Source organism: Chelon labrosus (assembly GCF_963514085.1).
Source record: "Chelon labrosus genome assembly, chromosome: 10".
NCBI lineage: Eukaryota > Metazoa > Chordata > Actinopteri > Mugiliformes > Mugilidae > Chelon > Chelon labrosus.
The window spans coordinates 1,060,247-1,078,763 of record NC_140360.1 but is presented as its reverse complement, the minus strand read 5'-3'; the positions used below and the strand labels follow the sequence as shown (position 1 = coordinate 1,078,763).

General features: G+C 43.5%; 1 protein-coding gene across 1 annotated transcript in view; it reads left to right on the top strand.

The window, feature by feature from the left end:
- LOC311494583 (uncharacterized protein) overlaps positions 1–8,933 on the top strand; it is a 43,953-nt gene extending 35,020 nt beyond the window's left edge. The window contains exons 5-7 of the mRNA XM_084553691.1: positions 206–379; positions 5,660–5,833; positions 6,637–8,933. Coding sequence (XP_084409817.1) covers positions 206–379; positions 5,660–5,833; positions 6,637–6,652 — 364 coding nt within the window. The 3' untranslated portion in view covers positions 6,653–8,933. The remainder of the gene's footprint in view (positions 1–205; positions 380–5,659; positions 5,834–6,636) is intronic.
- The last annotated feature ends 9,584 nt before the right edge of the window (positions 8,934–18,517 follow it).

Below are 18,517 nucleotides of genomic sequence, written 5' to 3'. Positions count from 1 at the left end.
ATCTGTGTTGACATGAATAGTTGTCTGAATGTTGTGCTGACGTTTGGATGATGTCTGTAGAAGGCTGACATGATGAAGATCCACAATAACACAAGGACAAAGTCACTCTACTCATTTTAGAGAACAGCTCATTGATCAGGACACATTTCAGACCTCAACACATCTGATTGATCATCAATCATTTCATCTTTTATTCTTTATTCAGATTGGACAGCTGCAGTTTGTCAGAGATCAGCTGTGATTCTCTGGGACCAGCTCTGAAGTCCAACCCCTCCCATCTGAAACATCTGGACCTGAATAACAACAACCTGAAGGATTCAGGAGTGAAGCAGCTGTGTGGTTTTCTGGAGAGTCCAGACTGTAGACTGGAGGAACTGGGGTGAGTTCACTGGCTGTTACTGTTGTAGGTCTGATATTAGGGCTGGGTGACAGTGTTGGGTATAGTTACTTTATAAAGTAATTAATTAGGTTACTACGTTACCATCAATTAAAAGTAATCCGTTACGTTACAGCGTTACCTATGAATAAAAGTAACGCGTTAGAGTACTCGTGCGTTACCAAACATTAAAAGCCGTTTGCAGCGCCTCACACATGCTGCAACTCAGCAACACAGACACACAGCCTCCTTTAAATGCACAGAGAAGTCCTGACAATGAATAACGTCAGTCATCCAACCAAATGAACTCTGCAGGAGAACAATACCAGGAAAGACAGTCAGCAATATGCCACAGAGCGTTTTATTCATGAATTATGTTTTGATCAGTTAGAACATATGATCAAAATTCAGGAGTTTCATTTTGTTTGCTACTCATATACACCTACCCAGCCCAGGTAGCCTATATATGAGCACCTAACAAGATTAGGAAACTCCTGAATTAGTTTTAACCTGAATGCAGTTATGAAAGTGCATTTAATTGAGCTTAAGTAAACACAATCTGAGGTAAACAGGTAGCAGATTCACATCCATTTAGAAATGAACGACCAGTCAACGATCTAACAGACATTTTTACAGCTGCCTCTATGTCAAACAAAAATGATAACAGGCCGAATAACACAAACAATAAAATGGCTCACTGGCACACAGGCAAATGACAAATAGCCTAATAGCTGAACTATGAAAATACTATTCAAGTGTCACAAGCCTAAATTCACTTTACCATCGTCCACTTACATTTACTCTTCAAAGTAGTGATTAAAACGTAGCAGAAGAAGATTTTAGAAACGTCTGTCTGACAGTCGACTTCTCTGAGGAGGAAGAACGAGACTCCTGAGGCTGGAAAGCCTCTCCACGGGTGCACTGGAGGGTGGTGGAGTATTGAAGCGCAGAAATACTGTCTTGATCCTGGGGAACTTGTTGAACATATCGATCTCCACACCTGACTTAAAATACTCAGCAATTTGAGTGTCCACCGACTCTGAGACCTGGCTGTCCTCTGTAAATGAAAAAAAGTCGTCTCCTCCGCTGAATGAACAATTCTCCAACCTGCCTGTGATTCCTCTTCCATTTTCAAACTGTCATGTAACATCATCAGTTTGTATCATCAGATTCCACATGTACGCTTTAGTCAGATATGTGTATCTATGACAGATGGATGTTTATCTTGCTGTTCTCTTCTCTCTTTCTTCTGTCTCTACCCGGCTGGCCTTAGGCAGATGGTTCCTCCATATGAGCTGAGTTCTGTTCAAGGTTTCTTCCTGTTAAAGGGACTTTTTCCTGCCACCGTCTCCTTCAGGCTGCTCTGGAGGTTTCAGGCCGGGTTTTGTAAAGCGTCTTGAGACGATTTTTTATTGTTACTGATGCTATATAAATAAAATTGAATTGACAGGTGCAGGTGACAGTTCCTCCAGCAGTGGATGCCCCAGCGCACGGCACTCGGCAGCAAGCAGCACCTTGGCAGCGTCTTTTTTAGCCTCATCCTTTACCCAGCGCAGTTTGAGTTTAGGAATGGTCAGTGCAGCCAGCAGGGCCTCCTTGCTGTCCAGCGTGGATGCAAAGCGTCTCTTTATGGCCTGCAAGATATAGGCATATGGAAATTAGTTTAAAACCTGCAGTGTAAATCTCATCAATGTTTTTTTTTTTTGATATGAGCAAAAACAAAAAACAGACGAAAAAAGCTCAACTACCTCAACTATGACATCAGGCAGGCCAGATGTCATCCGGGAGAGACTGTCTTTTAGATCCAGTGTTTTAGCCATCGGGGCCTCCAGTGTCGGCAGGATAGTTCCATCAAAGCAGTTCTCCTCCCCTTGAAGAATATCCAGGGCCATGGCCAGCGCTTTGAGAATCACGCAGTACTCTTTAATAAACTGCTGCTCCCTGTCCGTAATGCACCTGATGCCCAGTTGGGTGCATAAGTTCTGCAGGTCAGTGATGGGGATGTCTATGACCCTGCACAAAGCCTCATGAAAAGAGTCCATCTGGTCGTCGTGGCAACCAGCAGCTTTCTCCTGCTGAATGTTTCCACAGTTTCTGATGCTAATGTTGATCTGCTGGCTTTGGTCCAGAGTGCTGAACATTTAGCGATGGCTCTCCTGTTACTGCTCCAGTGTCACTGTTGGAAGACAGCCATTTCTCTATGTCAGTGGTGGAGATGAGATTCAGACTGATCATACTGTCATTGCCATCACCATCACAGCTGGACAGTACATTGTTTAGATCCTCCAAAGTCACACTTTCATTCCCATCTTCCTCCTCCTCTGTTTCTGAGTCCGAGGCCGTTTTGTGAAACACCTGGAAAGCCTCAACAAAACTAGATCCATTGTCAGTGACCGTGGCTGTCACTTTCCCACCAAGGCCATATGACACATGAATTTGTTCAATCTCCCCGGCAGTTCCGTCATACGTGTGCCGTCCTCTCACCCGCCTACATGCGACTGCAGCTTTCTCCAGCTTCAGAGTGAAGGGATGTATCCAGTGTGCCGTCATTCCCATGAAGCTCTTATTATTAGCTGTCCACAAGTCTGCCGTGCTAGAAACATATTCCAGATCTTCAAAGGTTGTTTTCAGTTCTTTCTCCATATCTAGGTAGGATTTGTCCAGATAGCTAGCAAAGGTTTTTCGGTCCGGCACTGTTCCCTCTGTGTGACGTGTCGTTGGGATTTTACTCATTAGTTTAGGGAAAGATGGAGACTCCACAGTTGTAACTGGAAGCATCTCCTCAACCACATAACCGGCCACAAGCTTGTGAACGTCACTGGTAGAGACAGTTTTAGCTGAGGCTGAGCTAAAACCCAGACGCTGTTGCTTTGCAGCTGGTGCACCAGCGTGGTCTTCCTCAGCAGGCTTTGCTACCAGGGTGATAGAGTGGTGCTTGGATAAAAGATGTTGTTTTAAATTGGAAGTGGAATTTTTTGCCGTGGACAGAAGCTTTTCACCAATGCAGAGTGAGCGTTTTACCGTTATGTTGTTCTTGTCCTTTTCACTGGCGAACTGAAAATAATGTGTGTACTTCCAAGATTCAAGAGCTGTCCTCTCTGACATCAACACACACACACACACACACACTCACACAGGTAACGTAGGTCAGCAGGTCACAGACGCATCATCACAGCGCTGCTCCTCCACTGACACATCTACAGGTGGCACAGTACTGTCTGACAGAAAGCAGCTGGAGTCGGAATTTTTCTTTCCTTATCTGGAGAAATTCTTAAAGTAACAGATTACTTTTTTAAAAAAAATAACGAAGGTGCTGATTACTTAACGCACGAAACTAACACGTTACGTTACAAATTACACGAAAAAAGTAATTAGAGTACTCTACCCACAACACTGCTGGGCGTACTGCAGTTTGTGCCACTGTTTCAGGTGGTGAAAAAGATTTGTAGTGCTTCCACCCTTGGCTGTATCTTGTTTCTGGGGACATGTCCCCTGGTCTTTTTACCGTCCTAAAACAATGTTACTATAGTAACCAGAGACCCGTCAAGCACTAGGACCAAGCGGAAAACGGCCGCTCAAGCTGAAGCCTGTTTCCCTTAGTTTAGCCCCGCCCACAAGCTCCTCCATTGGCTCTGCCGTCTCTTGTGTGATTGGCCGTCCCCGCTGTCACTCCACCTTGCTGTCACACCGGTCTGCTAGTCTGCGGTCAGGAGTCCTTGTTAATCTGCTACTGTAAATTGTTCCTTTGTTCTGCCTGGGTCACGTCAGCTAGAAGGATTGGAATATCAGAGCTTTCATTTACATTAACCTTTGAATCGGTGTCCATGTGTGTATGTGTGTTTGGTAATTAGGCGCAGCCAGGATGTCTAAAAAAGAAAAGTGGACATAAGAGACTTCTTTACAAGTCAAAGTGGAAGTTCCTCAAAGAAATACGTTGCAGCCATCCTTCAACACCTTCACTGGCTCCAATAAAGCAGCAGATCCACTTCAAGATCCTCCTCATCATTTACAAAGCTCTCAATAATCTTCTAAAGTCTATTAGTTTGATTGAAAGTGCTGATAAATAGAACTTCTCTCTGACACTAATTTCAGATCAAATGTAATACTTGACTCCTTCCACTGAATAATGGACATTTGATTCAGTTTCTCTCCACCTGTGATGCCAGTTTGACCTGCCCACCACTGGGTGGTGCTTTGTAAATGAGCTCTGTTTACCATAGATTCCATAAATAAGTGAAAAAATTGGTGGTACTGAGTTGGAGTGAAGTTGACTAACAAGGTGAAACACAGAATTGGGTGATAATGTTTTGCTACATGCTTTACAACCAGTCAAACCAAAAAAGGGAACATTAAAGTTAAAAGTAGCAATAGAAAACTAGAAGAACTACTAGAAAACACAGTCAACTGAAAGATTAGAGTTTTATTAAAAATACTTGTGTCCCCCCCCACCTCTGAAATCAAAATGTGGTCCTTGACCGAAGCACTTCAACCCTACGGTACCGTCTAAGAGCTGTTAGCGCTAGCAGTCCCGGTCCCAGTACGGACAAGACGTGTCGGCAGCACAAACTTTGTTTTTTCTACCATTTAAAGTCAATACTGTCAATACTGAAAAAGTACTTAGAGTTAATGACATTTGAATGAAAATGAAATGCTATTGAATTACATTATCATTTTAAAGAATGAAAGTGACGGGTAAAAATAGATTATGAGGGGATTTTTATGACCCTGTCAGTCAAAATGAGAGACAACTAAAAAGTCTAGCTCAACCTCTGCATATAACGTGTTGCTCATCTGATACTTTGAATCTGAACCATCTCCAAATTACTGAGCCACTGCTTTTTCTTTTACTGACCAATTTCTCCTCCACACACTCTGCAGACGTTGTTGCTCCTCCTCTGTGCATGAAAGAGGAGGGACGGGGGGAGCAGTGCAGAGAGCTCCGGGTCAGCAGCTTGATGGAGCAAGGATCACAGCGCTAATTTGAACTATATCCATATACGAGATATAGTTTAAATACCGTATCACATTAAAACATAGATCCATATATGTTTTAATGTGATATATCGCCCAGCCCTATCTGATATGTTTAATCACCAACTGAATTTAATGTATTTTATGTAAAACTTTATTGTTCCTCAAAATGAAGACAAATACAAACTCATTTAAATAACTGTATAATGTTGAGCTTCATTCCTGGTCAACACACACATTGATGAGGACACATTTAAAACCTCAACACATCTGATTGATCATCAATCATTTCATCTTTTATTCTTTATTCAGATTGTGGAGCTGCAGTTTGTCAGAGATCAGCTGTGATTCTCTGGGACCAGCTCTGAAGTCCAACCCCTCCCATCTGAGACATCTGAACCTGAGAGACAACAACCTGAAGGATTCAGATGTGAAGCAGCTTCTTGATCTTAAGAAGAGTCCAGACTATAAACTGGAGACTCTGAGGTGAGTAGAGGGTTCCAGTCAGTCCATGCTGCTTTCATCAGTATTGTCCTAAACACAGTATCAAAGATCCAGTGTTTCCTGTAAACCTGCAGCTTCTCAGTGAAGCTGTGAGAGGAGAATGGAGACAGGCTTCAGGATTGGACAGAAAGACAGAGAGAGAGACAACAGTCAGCCAATCAGATGAGCCAGAAGCTTGTTGTGATCATGTGTTTGAGTTGATGTGAAGACGACTGTTGTTGTTGTGTTGATGTGTCCAGGAAATAAAGCTGGATTCCAGCTGACAGCCTTCCAAGATGTATAGAGACAGTGGTGGTCATTCATCAGATCTGATCAACAACTGATCACAGCTCTGAGATCAGTCTGACTGAAGCCTGCACATCACAGAACCAGCATTACATTTAGTAACCATGAGCAGAGTCATCACATGTGTCATTAGTTTGATCAGATCTCTTCAATGACAGCCTCCATGTTTATTAGTCAGCTGATCTTTGTTTAAATGGAGCAGCAGTAAATCCATCACTAAAGTGTTGGTGCAGTAATGAAGCGTTCAGGACTCTCAGCAGTTTATTAGTCAAATCTGCAGAGGAAACAGACTTGATGCTAAAAGTCTCTGCAGGTCTGTGTGTGTTCACTCCAACACGTTAACATGAAGCTGAAAGGAAGCTGGCTGAGCTCCACAGCTGCTCCACTGCTGCTCTGAACAGGACTGAAGTCCCTGCTGCTCTTTCTACTGGATGTGATGATGAAGGGAGACTCTGGAAACACTCCTTCACCTCCTCTCTTCTTTCTCCTCCTCTCTACAGGTGGGACTCATGGTAGTAAACAGGACGGTGTGTGTTGTGAGAGGATGAGCTGTGTCCTGATGATCCAGAGGTTGAAGCAGACTCTGACTGGACCATGTTACTGGGAGGTGGAGAGGAGAGCTTCATCCACATGGTCTCCATTTAAGACCATCAACAGAGCTGCACTTCAACTCTTCACAGAGCTCCAACAAATCAAGTCCAGTCCCTCATGAATGATTCAGACACATGTCAACCTGCCAGCATCAACAGTCCTTCCTGTTGTTGTGTAGATGTTTGTTCCATGTCTTCTCTTGTCTCTGTAGAAACAGTAGATTCCAGATGTTTTTACTCCTGTTTCATCCACATATTTATTGTGTTGGAGCGAGCAGCAGCTGCTTTATCTGTCATTGGTTATTGGTTGGTGAGTGTTTCCTGTTTGTAGAACTGGTGGTGAACTGTAGGAACAGGTGAGTTTAGAGACTAAAAGATGATTTAAAAGCAGCTGAAGATAAAACATGAAGCTGTCGACTGTAAAGCTCACAGTCAGACCAGAGACTCCATCAGATCCATGCTGGAGCTGGAATGAGTCTTCTTCGAAACCGTCCCTCCAGAGGATATCTCTTTTCTGTCTCTACCCGGCTGGCCTTAGGCAGATGGGTTCCTCCATATGAGCTGAGTTCTGTTCAAGGTTTCTTCCTGTTAAAGAGAGTTTTTCCTGCCACCGTCTCCTTCAGGCTGCTCTGGAGGTTTCAGGCCGGGTTTTGTAAAGCGTCTTGAGACAATTTGTATTGTTATTGACGTTATATAAATAAAACTAAATTGAATAATCTGGCCCGCAGCATGAATCTGCAAAGTACGTAGAAGACTACTGGTATTTGGGAAGGTTCATTAAGTATCTGGAATGTCCTATGTTCACCATGGTTCCTGAACGCACCATCTTCTTGTGGCGTTAATGGTATGGACAGGTGTCAATCTGTTTGATTAGCCAATCAGTGATGTTCAAGTTAACCTACCTGGTAACCAGGTGGGTGGGACTGAGAGGAAAGAGACGGAGCGAGACAGAAAGTCACCTCTAAAACTTAGTTCAATAATGTATATTTATTTAAGTTAGTGTGATTTAGTTCCGTGTCTGCCTGAACCACTTAGTGTATTTGTTTGTTGGAGAGACTGGACGCTCAGTGGAGCCTTTTCTGTCTGGAATTCTACTTAATTGATGCTAAACCGTGACCACACTGAGGACTGATGCTAGTTAGCTCCTCATGCTAACAGTATGAGAGACTTGTTGTTGGGAAACACTTCCTGCACCAAGCTGCTGAGAACCTACTGGATGCTTCTGAACGTGGACGGAGCCTGAGGACGTGTTTCTACACCACAGTGACGGGACACTGCTGAAGGAGGGTTTACCAAACTATATCTAACAGCACTCTGCATCCCAGGAACTGTGAGTACTGTTAAGACACTGAGAACTGGATCCAAATGGGCTCCAACATGCTCCAATGGTTTGGTACCATACACTAATGAACTAAGAATCTATTCAAAATACATTTTCTTCTTTTGATATTAAATTCAACACCTGGTCACAAATCAATGTTCTGTGTGCTTCTATTAGTACCTTAGTGACTGTTGTTACAACACATCTTCTGGTAGTCATATTTTACAGTGTATATCCTGGTGGACATTTTGTACAGTGTTCCTCCTTGTGGTCATTTTTTATAGTGTATCTCCAGGTTGTTTTCTTCTACTGTCTGTCTCCATTTAGTCATTTTTAGGAGTGTATCTCCTAGTAATCACTTGTTTTACAGCATATCTCCTGGTGTTATTTTTTACAGTGTATCACCTGGTTGTAGTTTAAGCATATCTGCTGTTACTCATGTGCTGTTTAGCTGCAGTTCCTCTGCGTGGCCACCAGAGGGCAGTGAACACTCATCAGTCAGTCTATCAGTGTAATAATATGTGTTCATTATCAGCCTGATGAACATTAGAGCTAAAATACTGCAGTCAATGAATATCAGTATTATGGGATGTGGACAGTTGTAGTTAGTGACAGTGACCACTGGAGGGCAGTGATCATCATAGTTTCTCTGTGTTTGCATCATTAAACTGACTTCATGCAGTTCATCGTTTCACCACCAGAGGGAGACACATCTATCAACACAGTTTAAAAACTGCTCTATAGTTTGAAGTCGGCACTTTCTACAAAAGTTGAAACGGAGACTGAACGACGCTGCATCTTGATGCTACGTCGTCTGAAATCGCTCACGTGATTTGAACGCACCATCGACTCCAGAGGGTTAATGTGCAATCTGTGTCTATGTCTTCAAAAACAACATTCTATATTAGTCATTAGTTTGAAATTTAAAGGAGGAAATAGAAAACCATCCTAGTATAGTATGATATAAAAACCATAGATTATAGTAGGTCATCTTCTAGAAGCTCATGGGTTTGACTTTGCTCAGTGTCGCTTCAGATGTTAAAGAAAACAAAGTGATTTAAAGTCTACATCTATGTTTGATTAAATAGAAGAAAAGATGGTTGACAGGTGATGACAGGTGATCACTTCTCATTTTACAGCTTCCTGGACAAAACATTTCTACAGTTTCTACTCGCTCTGATGGAGAAAATGAAACTTGCAGACGTTTAGTCTTTGAATAAACAACCAGTCATCTTTAACATTTTCATTTTTATCTTTAATAATTCATCTAGACATCAAACACACTTCACTCAAAGCTGGAGACGACACCACAAACTGCTAGAAAATGTGCATTTCTTCTTTAAGGTATGTAAATGACAGTTAGATTCTTTGCTGCCACCTAGCGGCCAACTTTAGCGTCTGCCAGGAAGTCACATGATGAGGAAAACCTGAAGCCTGTCATCAGTAGGCTCGTTTGAGATGTCTGCGCCTGTCTGAGGCTTAGGTGCATACGTCAATGTGAACTTACGCCGACTGTAGGGATGGAGCATAAAACGGCTGCAGGCAAGTCGGACACGGTCAACTTCGTGTAAACAATGGCGGATCTTGCGGCGTTTGCATTCGTTGTTGCCGACGAAATAGAAGCTTTGGAGTTACCGGAATTTATACCCGTGTTGCAATAAGCATGCTGTATGCAAAGGATTGTGAATAGCAGCAAATCTACTGAATAAGGATTAAGCAGCATAGTGCTTTGGTCTCCAATCTTGGCGAAAATGAACTTGCTGATTAGGTTACTTATTTGAATATTTACTTTTACACCCAAAGTCGTTTAGCACCTGTAACTCAAACATGAAACGAATTCACAGAAAGATATTGAGATGGAGATTAAATGCCATTTGTTTTCATGTTTGGACAGACGGGTGTGAAGAAGAACCCCAAAAATCTACTAACCGTTAACAAGATTTGAACTACGGACGGCCGATCGCCAGACTGAGTGTTACCCACTAAACCAATTTAGGATGATACTGAAGAAGCAGTACTACGATATAAGTAAAGGATAATGGACGACATTTCTACAAATTGAATGCACGCGTTCTAGATGGTAAAACGGCCCAACGCGAAGCCTTACAATGTGACCTGCGTTGTGTTGAACCTGCGCGATTCAGCTCTGCACACGCCCGGACTTGAACCAGCAGCACCTCGGATCTAGTCTAATGGAGTGAAGTCCATTATCCCGCTTATTCTGCTGTTACCAACATGTTAAAAATGGCTTTTTACTGTTTAATCGAAAAAATGAACACTGCATTGAACTGCAGTCAGATGTACAACGTTTTCAGTAGGCCAGCCTACCATTGCTGCAGAAATCACATATAAGAAGGTATCCCTTCGATTTCTGTTCATTTTCGCATATTCCAACATAACGAAGCGAGAAACGTCAATTCAGTAATACACAGGATAAGATGTTATAATCCCTTGTGCCAAAATCCCAGGCAAAACACATTTAGAGGCCCTGTTCAGCTAAGAGACCCTACCAAACCTATGGTCATATAATATGACAATTAACCTATAATCTACATAAACTAAGTAAAAGCTGCTGGCTTGTAAGCCCATTGAGCAGCATAGTTCAGACATTGTAAAACATAAACTAACTAAACGCTGCTGGCTTGTATGGCCCGCTCAGCAGCTAACCATAGCTACCACGTACCAAGAAGACAACAGCAGTATGCAGCATGTCATTGGGGTTTTCAAGTGGGCACCTCCCTTCACCGATGTTTCGTTAAGTTAGGCCCACGACACCTCGAGAAGGCTTAACAGTGACTTCCAGCGTCCTGGAGTCACCCCCCTCCACACCGCCACTGCACAACCCTGTTTCCCTCACCATTCGATGTCTATCAACAGCTAATATAGTAGCTAATAACCACGAGCCAAACAAACAAATCTACCATGATTCGCCCCGTTGATGCAGACTGAACCACGAGCCAAACAAACAAATCTACCATGATTCGCCCCGTTGATGCAGACTGAACCACGAGCCAAACAAACAAATCTACCATGATTCGCCCCGTTGCTGCGGGCCGAAATCGCGTAACAAACAAATCGATCGTGGCCTACATGCGGCCTTCCTTACCTTCGCTAGTTCCCCAGCTAGCATGCTTCCTGCGCACCCATAACCAGTCACTCGCTCTCTCTGCTGCCCGGGACATGTTGCTAACCGCAGTCCTCTGGCTCCTTCCCCGTATGCCCAGCTCACTCAGCAGAGCAATCACCGACTTTGCCACACATCCACGGCAACCCACTTCTACCGGGCGGACATAAGCCTTCCATCCATTCTGCTCTGCATCTGCTGCTAACTCTGCATACTTAGCTCTTTTTCGCTCATTAGCCTCCTCAACTCTATCTTCCCACGGGACAGTCAGCTCTATGAAATAAACTACTTTCTCTGGCTCAGACCACAACAGCAGATCTGGCCGTAGTCGAGTGCTAACTATCTCAGCTGGAATAACCAGTTGTCCATTTAAATCCGCTCTCATCTGCCAGGCTCCTCCTACTCTTAGCTGTCCCGTGTTATGCCTGATGCCTGATAGTCTAGCCTTTTCTCCCTCCCGTACAAACTTAATACATCTATTCTCTCTGTTAACGGCCATGGAATTTAAATTCACCCGTTTTTCCTCAATTGCAGCTGCTAAACATTTCAGTACCTGATTGTGACGCCAGGTATAACGTCCTTGGGAAAGCCTAACCTTACAACCTGTCAGAATATGTCTAAGCGTGCAGACACAAGTGCACAGTGGACAGGCATTATCCTCACCTACCCACTGGTTTAGGTTCTGGGGAGTTGGCAGCACATCATAAGTAGCCCCTAGCATAAATCTAGTGGTGTGTTTCCTGTGGAGCTCTATACTACATCTGTTGTCGTGGTCTCATCAGCCTGCCCAGTCTTCATGGAATCCTGCAGTTATCCACTCCTACCTGAATGAACAATTCTCCAACCTGCCTATGATTCCTCTTACATTTTCCAACTGTCATGTAACATCATCAGTTTGTATCATAAGATTCCACATGTACGCTTTAGTCAGATATGTGTATCTATGACAGATGTATATGTTTATCTTGCTGTTCTCTTCTCTTCTCTCTTTGCTGTTCTCTTCTCTCTTTCTTCTGTCTGTACCCGGCTGGCCTTAGGCAGATGGGTCCCTCCATATGAGCTGGGTTCTGCTCGAGGTTTCTTCCTGTTAAAAGGGAGTTTTTCCTTGCCACCGTTGCCTTAAGGCTTGCTCTGGGGGTTTCAGGCCGGGTTTTTGTAAAGCGTCTTGAGACGATTTGTATTGTTATTGACGCTATATAAATAAAATTGAATTGAATTGAATTGAATTAATCCTGCTAGCCTCCATGCTCCAAAGCTCTCTCCACTTCAACTTCCTTTTCTCCACACTCTCCCAGTTCACCCACTGACCCTGCTTAGCCTGCGACACTGCCTTCGAGCATCTAACTGCTTCCTCTTGCTTCTGTACTTCTTCCACTACCATCTTTCTCCTTTCTACTGCTGATGCCTTGCTCCACAGAGGTTTCCCTGCACACAGCCCTAGGCCTCCATGCCCTTGCTGTACATGACCTATGATATCCCTATGTTTAAGAGCTGCCTGTGCTTGCTGCACTGCCTCTTTTGCCTTCCACTTCCTCCCTGTCTTAACAGTAGGCGCTACACTCCTAACCACTGGATCCTTTGACTGAGTAAGAGTCATTTCCAGTCTAACTTTAGCACACTTAAACTCCTCTGTTAAGCTGGTAACTGGGAGCTCCAGAATACCTTTCCCATACAAGGCTGTGTCACTTAAGCAGCGTGGGACACCAAGCCACTTTCTGATAAATGAATTGATCATTCTTTCTAACTTTTCTACCTTTGAAAGGGCAACCTCATACACCGTCAGCGGCCACATTAGCCGAGGCAGTAAACCAAATTGCCAACACCACAATTTTAACTTCCCTGGTAGCCCTGACCGGTCTATGCTTGAAATGCCTTGAATCATTTCCTGCCTCAACCCTTCAAACTGCGCCTTATCACTAAGACTTGCATCATACCATCTTCCCAAGCTCTTCACTGGCTTCTCCAGCACTGTGGGAACCACCTCATCATTTATAACAAACTTCTTATCTACTACCTTTCCTTTAACAATAGAAATACTCCTAGATTTAATAGGCTTCACTTTCATCCTAGCCCACTGCAGGTTGCTATTTAGCTTATCCAGCAATCTTCTGGTACAAGGAGCGGTTGACGTTGCTGTCGTCATGTCGTCCATGTAGGCCCTGATTGGGGGGAGGCGAAGCCCTCCTTGCAGCCTTTCTCCACCTACCACCCATTTGGAAGCCCTAATAATGACCTCCATTGCCATTGTAAAGGCTAGTGGAGAGATTGTACACCCTGCCATAATGCCTACCTCCAGCTGCTGCCATGCTGTGGAGTACTCTGCTGTGGTAAAGCAGAGTTGAATGTCTAAAAAGTAGGCTTTGATTAAGTTTTTTATACTACCTGGAACTCTAGAGAAGTCAAATGCTTCCCATAACAAACTATGTGGCACTGACCCAAAAGCATTAGCCAGGTCTAAGAATACAACATGCAGGTCTCTCTTCTCTTGCTTTGCTAACTGAATTTGTTCATTTTCGCATATTCCAACATAACGAAGCGAGAAACGTCAAAATCGTCATGAGGAGATTCCTCCCAAACTGCCCAATCATGTCTTTGAACTGACGTCATGAGGGCGTCATTTCCGGTCGTGCAGTTCGTGGAAAGCAACTGCAAGATCTGACTGCAGGCGAAGACTCCCGCGATATTTTAAGGTCATGTGACATGGTGACGTGGTGGTAAGTCCCTCCCCGGCTGACTCAAGTCGGACAGGACTTCTAACCAGTATGCATTGCGTCCGTCCCAGTATGCATTGCGTCCATCCCAGCATGCATCACGTCAAGTCAGATCTGCACAGATCTGCATGAAGTCGAACACGCCTAATGCAATTCCAGAGCCCGTCTACGGAGAGCCTTGCCACTCTCTATTAAGTCCCATTGTAACGAATTTTGGTTGCAGTTCCACCAGATTTCCACTGGGGGCGATCGCCATGAGTGCAACATGAATTGGAGTCTATGGAGCTAAACGGCTAAATGTGTCTCTTTCACCCGATTGTCGTTGAGAAATCTCAGATTTGATTGTAGGTTTTGCAAGTTCAACATGGGTTATAGATCAAAAGTTGAATGAACGAGAACTTACTTCCTTTCGTTTTCTTACAGGTTGAGTTGTTGTTGCCCATAACACGCTAGCATTGTGCTAATGAACGCTGATTGGTCAGTGAAGGACTGATTACGACCAGATCCCGCTTGACGGCATCGTGGCATCCGAAGCGGGACCAGAATGTTAAGGCGGACTTTTTCGCCCAAGTTTTTTTTTTTCAACGTAACAACTTTTAAAACAACAAAACAAAAACTCTTCTAGCACGTGTATTTACCTGTGTCAGCTGTGTTGTCCGTGCCTCGAGAGAAAATAAAGTGCAGAGCGCGAAAGCACCAAAGCAGTGACTGAAGGATTGCCGTAAAGCAGTATCTGGTCGTACGATGTGAATGACGTCATTGACATTTTAAAATACTTTTTAAAGCAAATAAGTGACTCTAAAAAATCTAACACCCAGCAATGTGTAATTTCTTTGCATCTCCTTTAAAATACAATATTCAAATTACTGCACAAAAAATTATATCCTGAGAAAAGTGGATTTTGAGGGGTATTGCTCCATAGACCGCCATTCATTCTGCACTCGTCCTGAGAGCGCCCTCATATGGAACCAGAGTGGAACTGCAACCAGTTCAGAAGCCGGAAGTTCACTGAGAGTGGAACTTCTCCCCTTATTATTAGACATTCTCTGGCAATTCTTAACACCTGGGCACGTGTGTCCATCACTACTGTTCCTGTAGACTCCTGGCTGGCGTTACTTTGTGCAGCAGTGTCTCCTTTGTTTGGGCTATCTCCAGGTTTATTCTGATGGAAGTTTAGATGTGATTCTGTTTTGTTCTGCATATTATTGACCATCGCTGTGTTTAGCAATGTTAATCTGATGCTTGGTTTGTTGGGTTCGCTAGGAAGCAGACGTGTCTATGAAGGTAATATCACTGGTGCAACTGTAATTGATCTCCCTTGGTGTAGAAAGAGGTATGCAGTAGTGATGGAGGAACTGAAGCTTTCTGAACCACTGAATCAATCTGAAGCAAGTGTTTGGAAGCATTTGATCAAATGAAATGTGGCGACATCTGCTGGATAAAATTATACATGGCATTCACATGAAACAAAGGGCAAAGGGTCGTCAGACAGAAAGACACTGTTGTGTTTGTTTAACAATAAAGGATCTACAGTATGTGCATCTTGAAATGCTTGATTGTTTTTCTTTTATAGAAAATAATAATATACTTGTATGAGTTTGCCATCATATAATACTGTATGTTTTAGATATATGCTTTTATAAGATTGATAGAAATACAAAAATATATTTCCAAAATAAAAAAGTGAAATGCTTGTTCATCTAGGGACTGTGATGACAGTAGTTGTACAAAATGCTTGTGAAACTGGGAAGAGGATTTAAAAACCAGATCATTTGAGCTGAGTTAGGCTTTAGTCTGTTCCTCTTCTTGGTTATCACCTCTCCAGCTTTGGAGAAGACCCTTTCACACGGCACACAAGTTGCAGGCATATGAAAATCTTCTTTGTCAAGCTTGTAAAGATTTGGATAAACTGCCGCCCTAGAGTGCCAGTATTTTAAAGGGTCTTCTCCTCTGGAGAGGTAGGACTCAGACAAATACCACTGAACCTCCACTGTTGCTTCTGCCGTAGCATTTTGGACTCTGAGTTGCACCTGCAAGAAATCAGAACAGAAGAAGGTGAAATCCATTGTATGTGTTTTTGTCTCAAAGAAGGTTTTTCTACAGACTAATGCAACCAAGCAACTCAGCAGTCCAGAAGTTCCCACAGGTTGTCAGGGTCAGCCTCTTGTGTTGAGGGACCAGGGACGTCCTCTGTTGTGGACTGTAAAACAAATGGAAATCCATCCAGTTGTTTGATAGAGCATATATACAAGCAATGATCAAATAAAGAGAAAGCTATTAGCTGTGATGTTGAGGGTGTGACATGTTCTGATCTCCTCAGTCCTGCACATTCTGCTGTGACTCTGGTAACTGCCTCCTGTGCATTGGTCTGGTTGACAAATGTTATTGTTTTGAACCTTGGCTCAACAACAGTTGCCGTTGACAGGACCTGAATGTTTTCCACACTGCACCTTGCCAATAAAAAGTGCAGCAGATTTAGTCTCAGTAGCTGTGAGCATGGATGGAGTAGGGATGTGGACTTGATAGGAATGATGGGTATGACCTTGGATGCTGACACCTTCTTCTCTACTGAAAGCTCAGTAGTAGCCAGAGACAGCGGCCCCAGAACCTCAAGGCATTCAGCCACAGCCTCGTAGTCCACACAGCTTAGTGGCACCACATCTGTTGTTAGTGATGCAAGTGCTGCTCCCACTGGCTCACGCTGCTCATGTAGACGTTGGAACATGAGGAAAGTGGAATTCCACCTGGTTTCAACCTCTTCAATCAGCTGATGAGCTGATTTTTCAAGTTGTTCCTGAACCTCTGTCAGTTTCTCCTTGGCCCTTGTGCTGGTTTTGAAGAAACAAACAACTTTTCTGGCTCACATACAGATCTCTGCTAGTTCTGCTGTTGCCTCCAAATTTAAACTGTGCCCAGAACAGGGTATGTTGTGTAGTCTAAGAAGCCTAGCACTAGCCTCCATATTTGCATCATTGTCAGTGAGCAGACAGTGCATCTTGTTTTTAAGGCTCCATTCATCAGTTCAGAGTTCTTTGGCATTCTTTAGGTTTTCACCTAACAGAACACATGACAGTAGCGGTGGAAAAAAGATTCGGGATCCGGCTCATTGAATCGGCCACCAAAGAAGACTCAAGAATCATGAATCTAGACATCTATTGAATCAGCTCAGTTGAGTCCTACCACATTTGATTAATATAATCAATAAACGGCACCATTCAAACATACGCACATTTTGCTTCTCTGCCGAGTGAGATCACAAAATGTACTACTCGACCTGAACACTAGCAGTGCCACCTGCACTCAGCCAGCAGGGATTCATGAGTAGCGAATCTGTAGCGGATCCGCCACTCATGAATCCGCTGTTGATCCGTCACTCATGAGTCCGCTGCTGATTCGCCACTCGTGAGTCCGATCCGTCACTCATGAATCCGTTGCGGATCCGCCACTCATGAGTCTCAGTTTAACGAGAGCAGGGACTCAACAGCCATTCACTCGGTCGGCAGAGAAACGAAACTTAACGTTGTGAGTGAATTAATAGCCTCTGCATCCACTCCACATACATTTTAGACCATAAGAAGATAAAATATTATTTCGTAGTAGTGACCCTGTCCTCATTATTAGTGATGCAGTGCTACGCAATGCAAACTATTGACCCTCATAGCAAAGCTATGGGAGTCAATAGTTTGCAGTGCGAAGCACTGCAAACTATTGTTCTTCACTACGTTTTTTCTTCTTATTAGTGATGCAGTGCTACGCAATGCAAACTATTGACCCCCCTCATAGCAAAGCTATGGGGGTCAATAGTTTGCAGTGCGAAGCACTGCAAACTATTGTTCTTCACTACGTTTTTCTTCTTATTATTATTATTATTATTAGTGATGCAGTGCTACGCAATGCAAACTATTGACCCTCATAGCAAAGCTATGGGAGTCAATAGTTTGCAGTGCGAAGCACTGCAAACTATTGTTCTTCACTACGTTTTTTCTTCTTATTATTATTAAACTTTTTCCTACGGATTTTCGAAACTTTTCAACTCAAATACCGTTCGTCGCACACAGACACAAAATACATCAAAACGTGCGTCTCGATCGGACTCGGTGTGCTTCTATACAGTTCTTCCAAACAAGATTTTTTCGCGACGTAGTCGCGAAAAAAACGCGATAAATTTCCCATTGAAATGAATGGAGAAGCCCGAAAAAAGCGGCAACATTCCAAAATTTACAGCTTGGCTTTGTCGAGTGATTACTCGGCCATGCTTTGTAGTAGAAACTTGCTTGGAAGTTTGTACGAGGCACGGGAAGTGTATCTTTCTCTTCCTGAAAACGGCGTTTCGATACCTTTTACGGTTTGGTCAGGGTCGCAGTTTACGTTTTGGTGAAATTTGGGGAAAAAAATTAAAAATCAGCGTTTATAATGGGGCTCTATGGGCCCACTCTGACCGACACTCTAACTTCAGAGTTTCGGTGATATTCTGAAAAAAAAAGGTTCAATCTCACGTGGTGGCCACAGATTTTGAGGTACAGAGATAAAAAATACGTAAAAACGTAGGGATTTTTGTTGGCTTTCAGATGGTGTGGGTTTTATTTGTGTTGGACGTACGGTTTGGGCTGCAGGCTCCTCCGAGCGAGGAGTGCG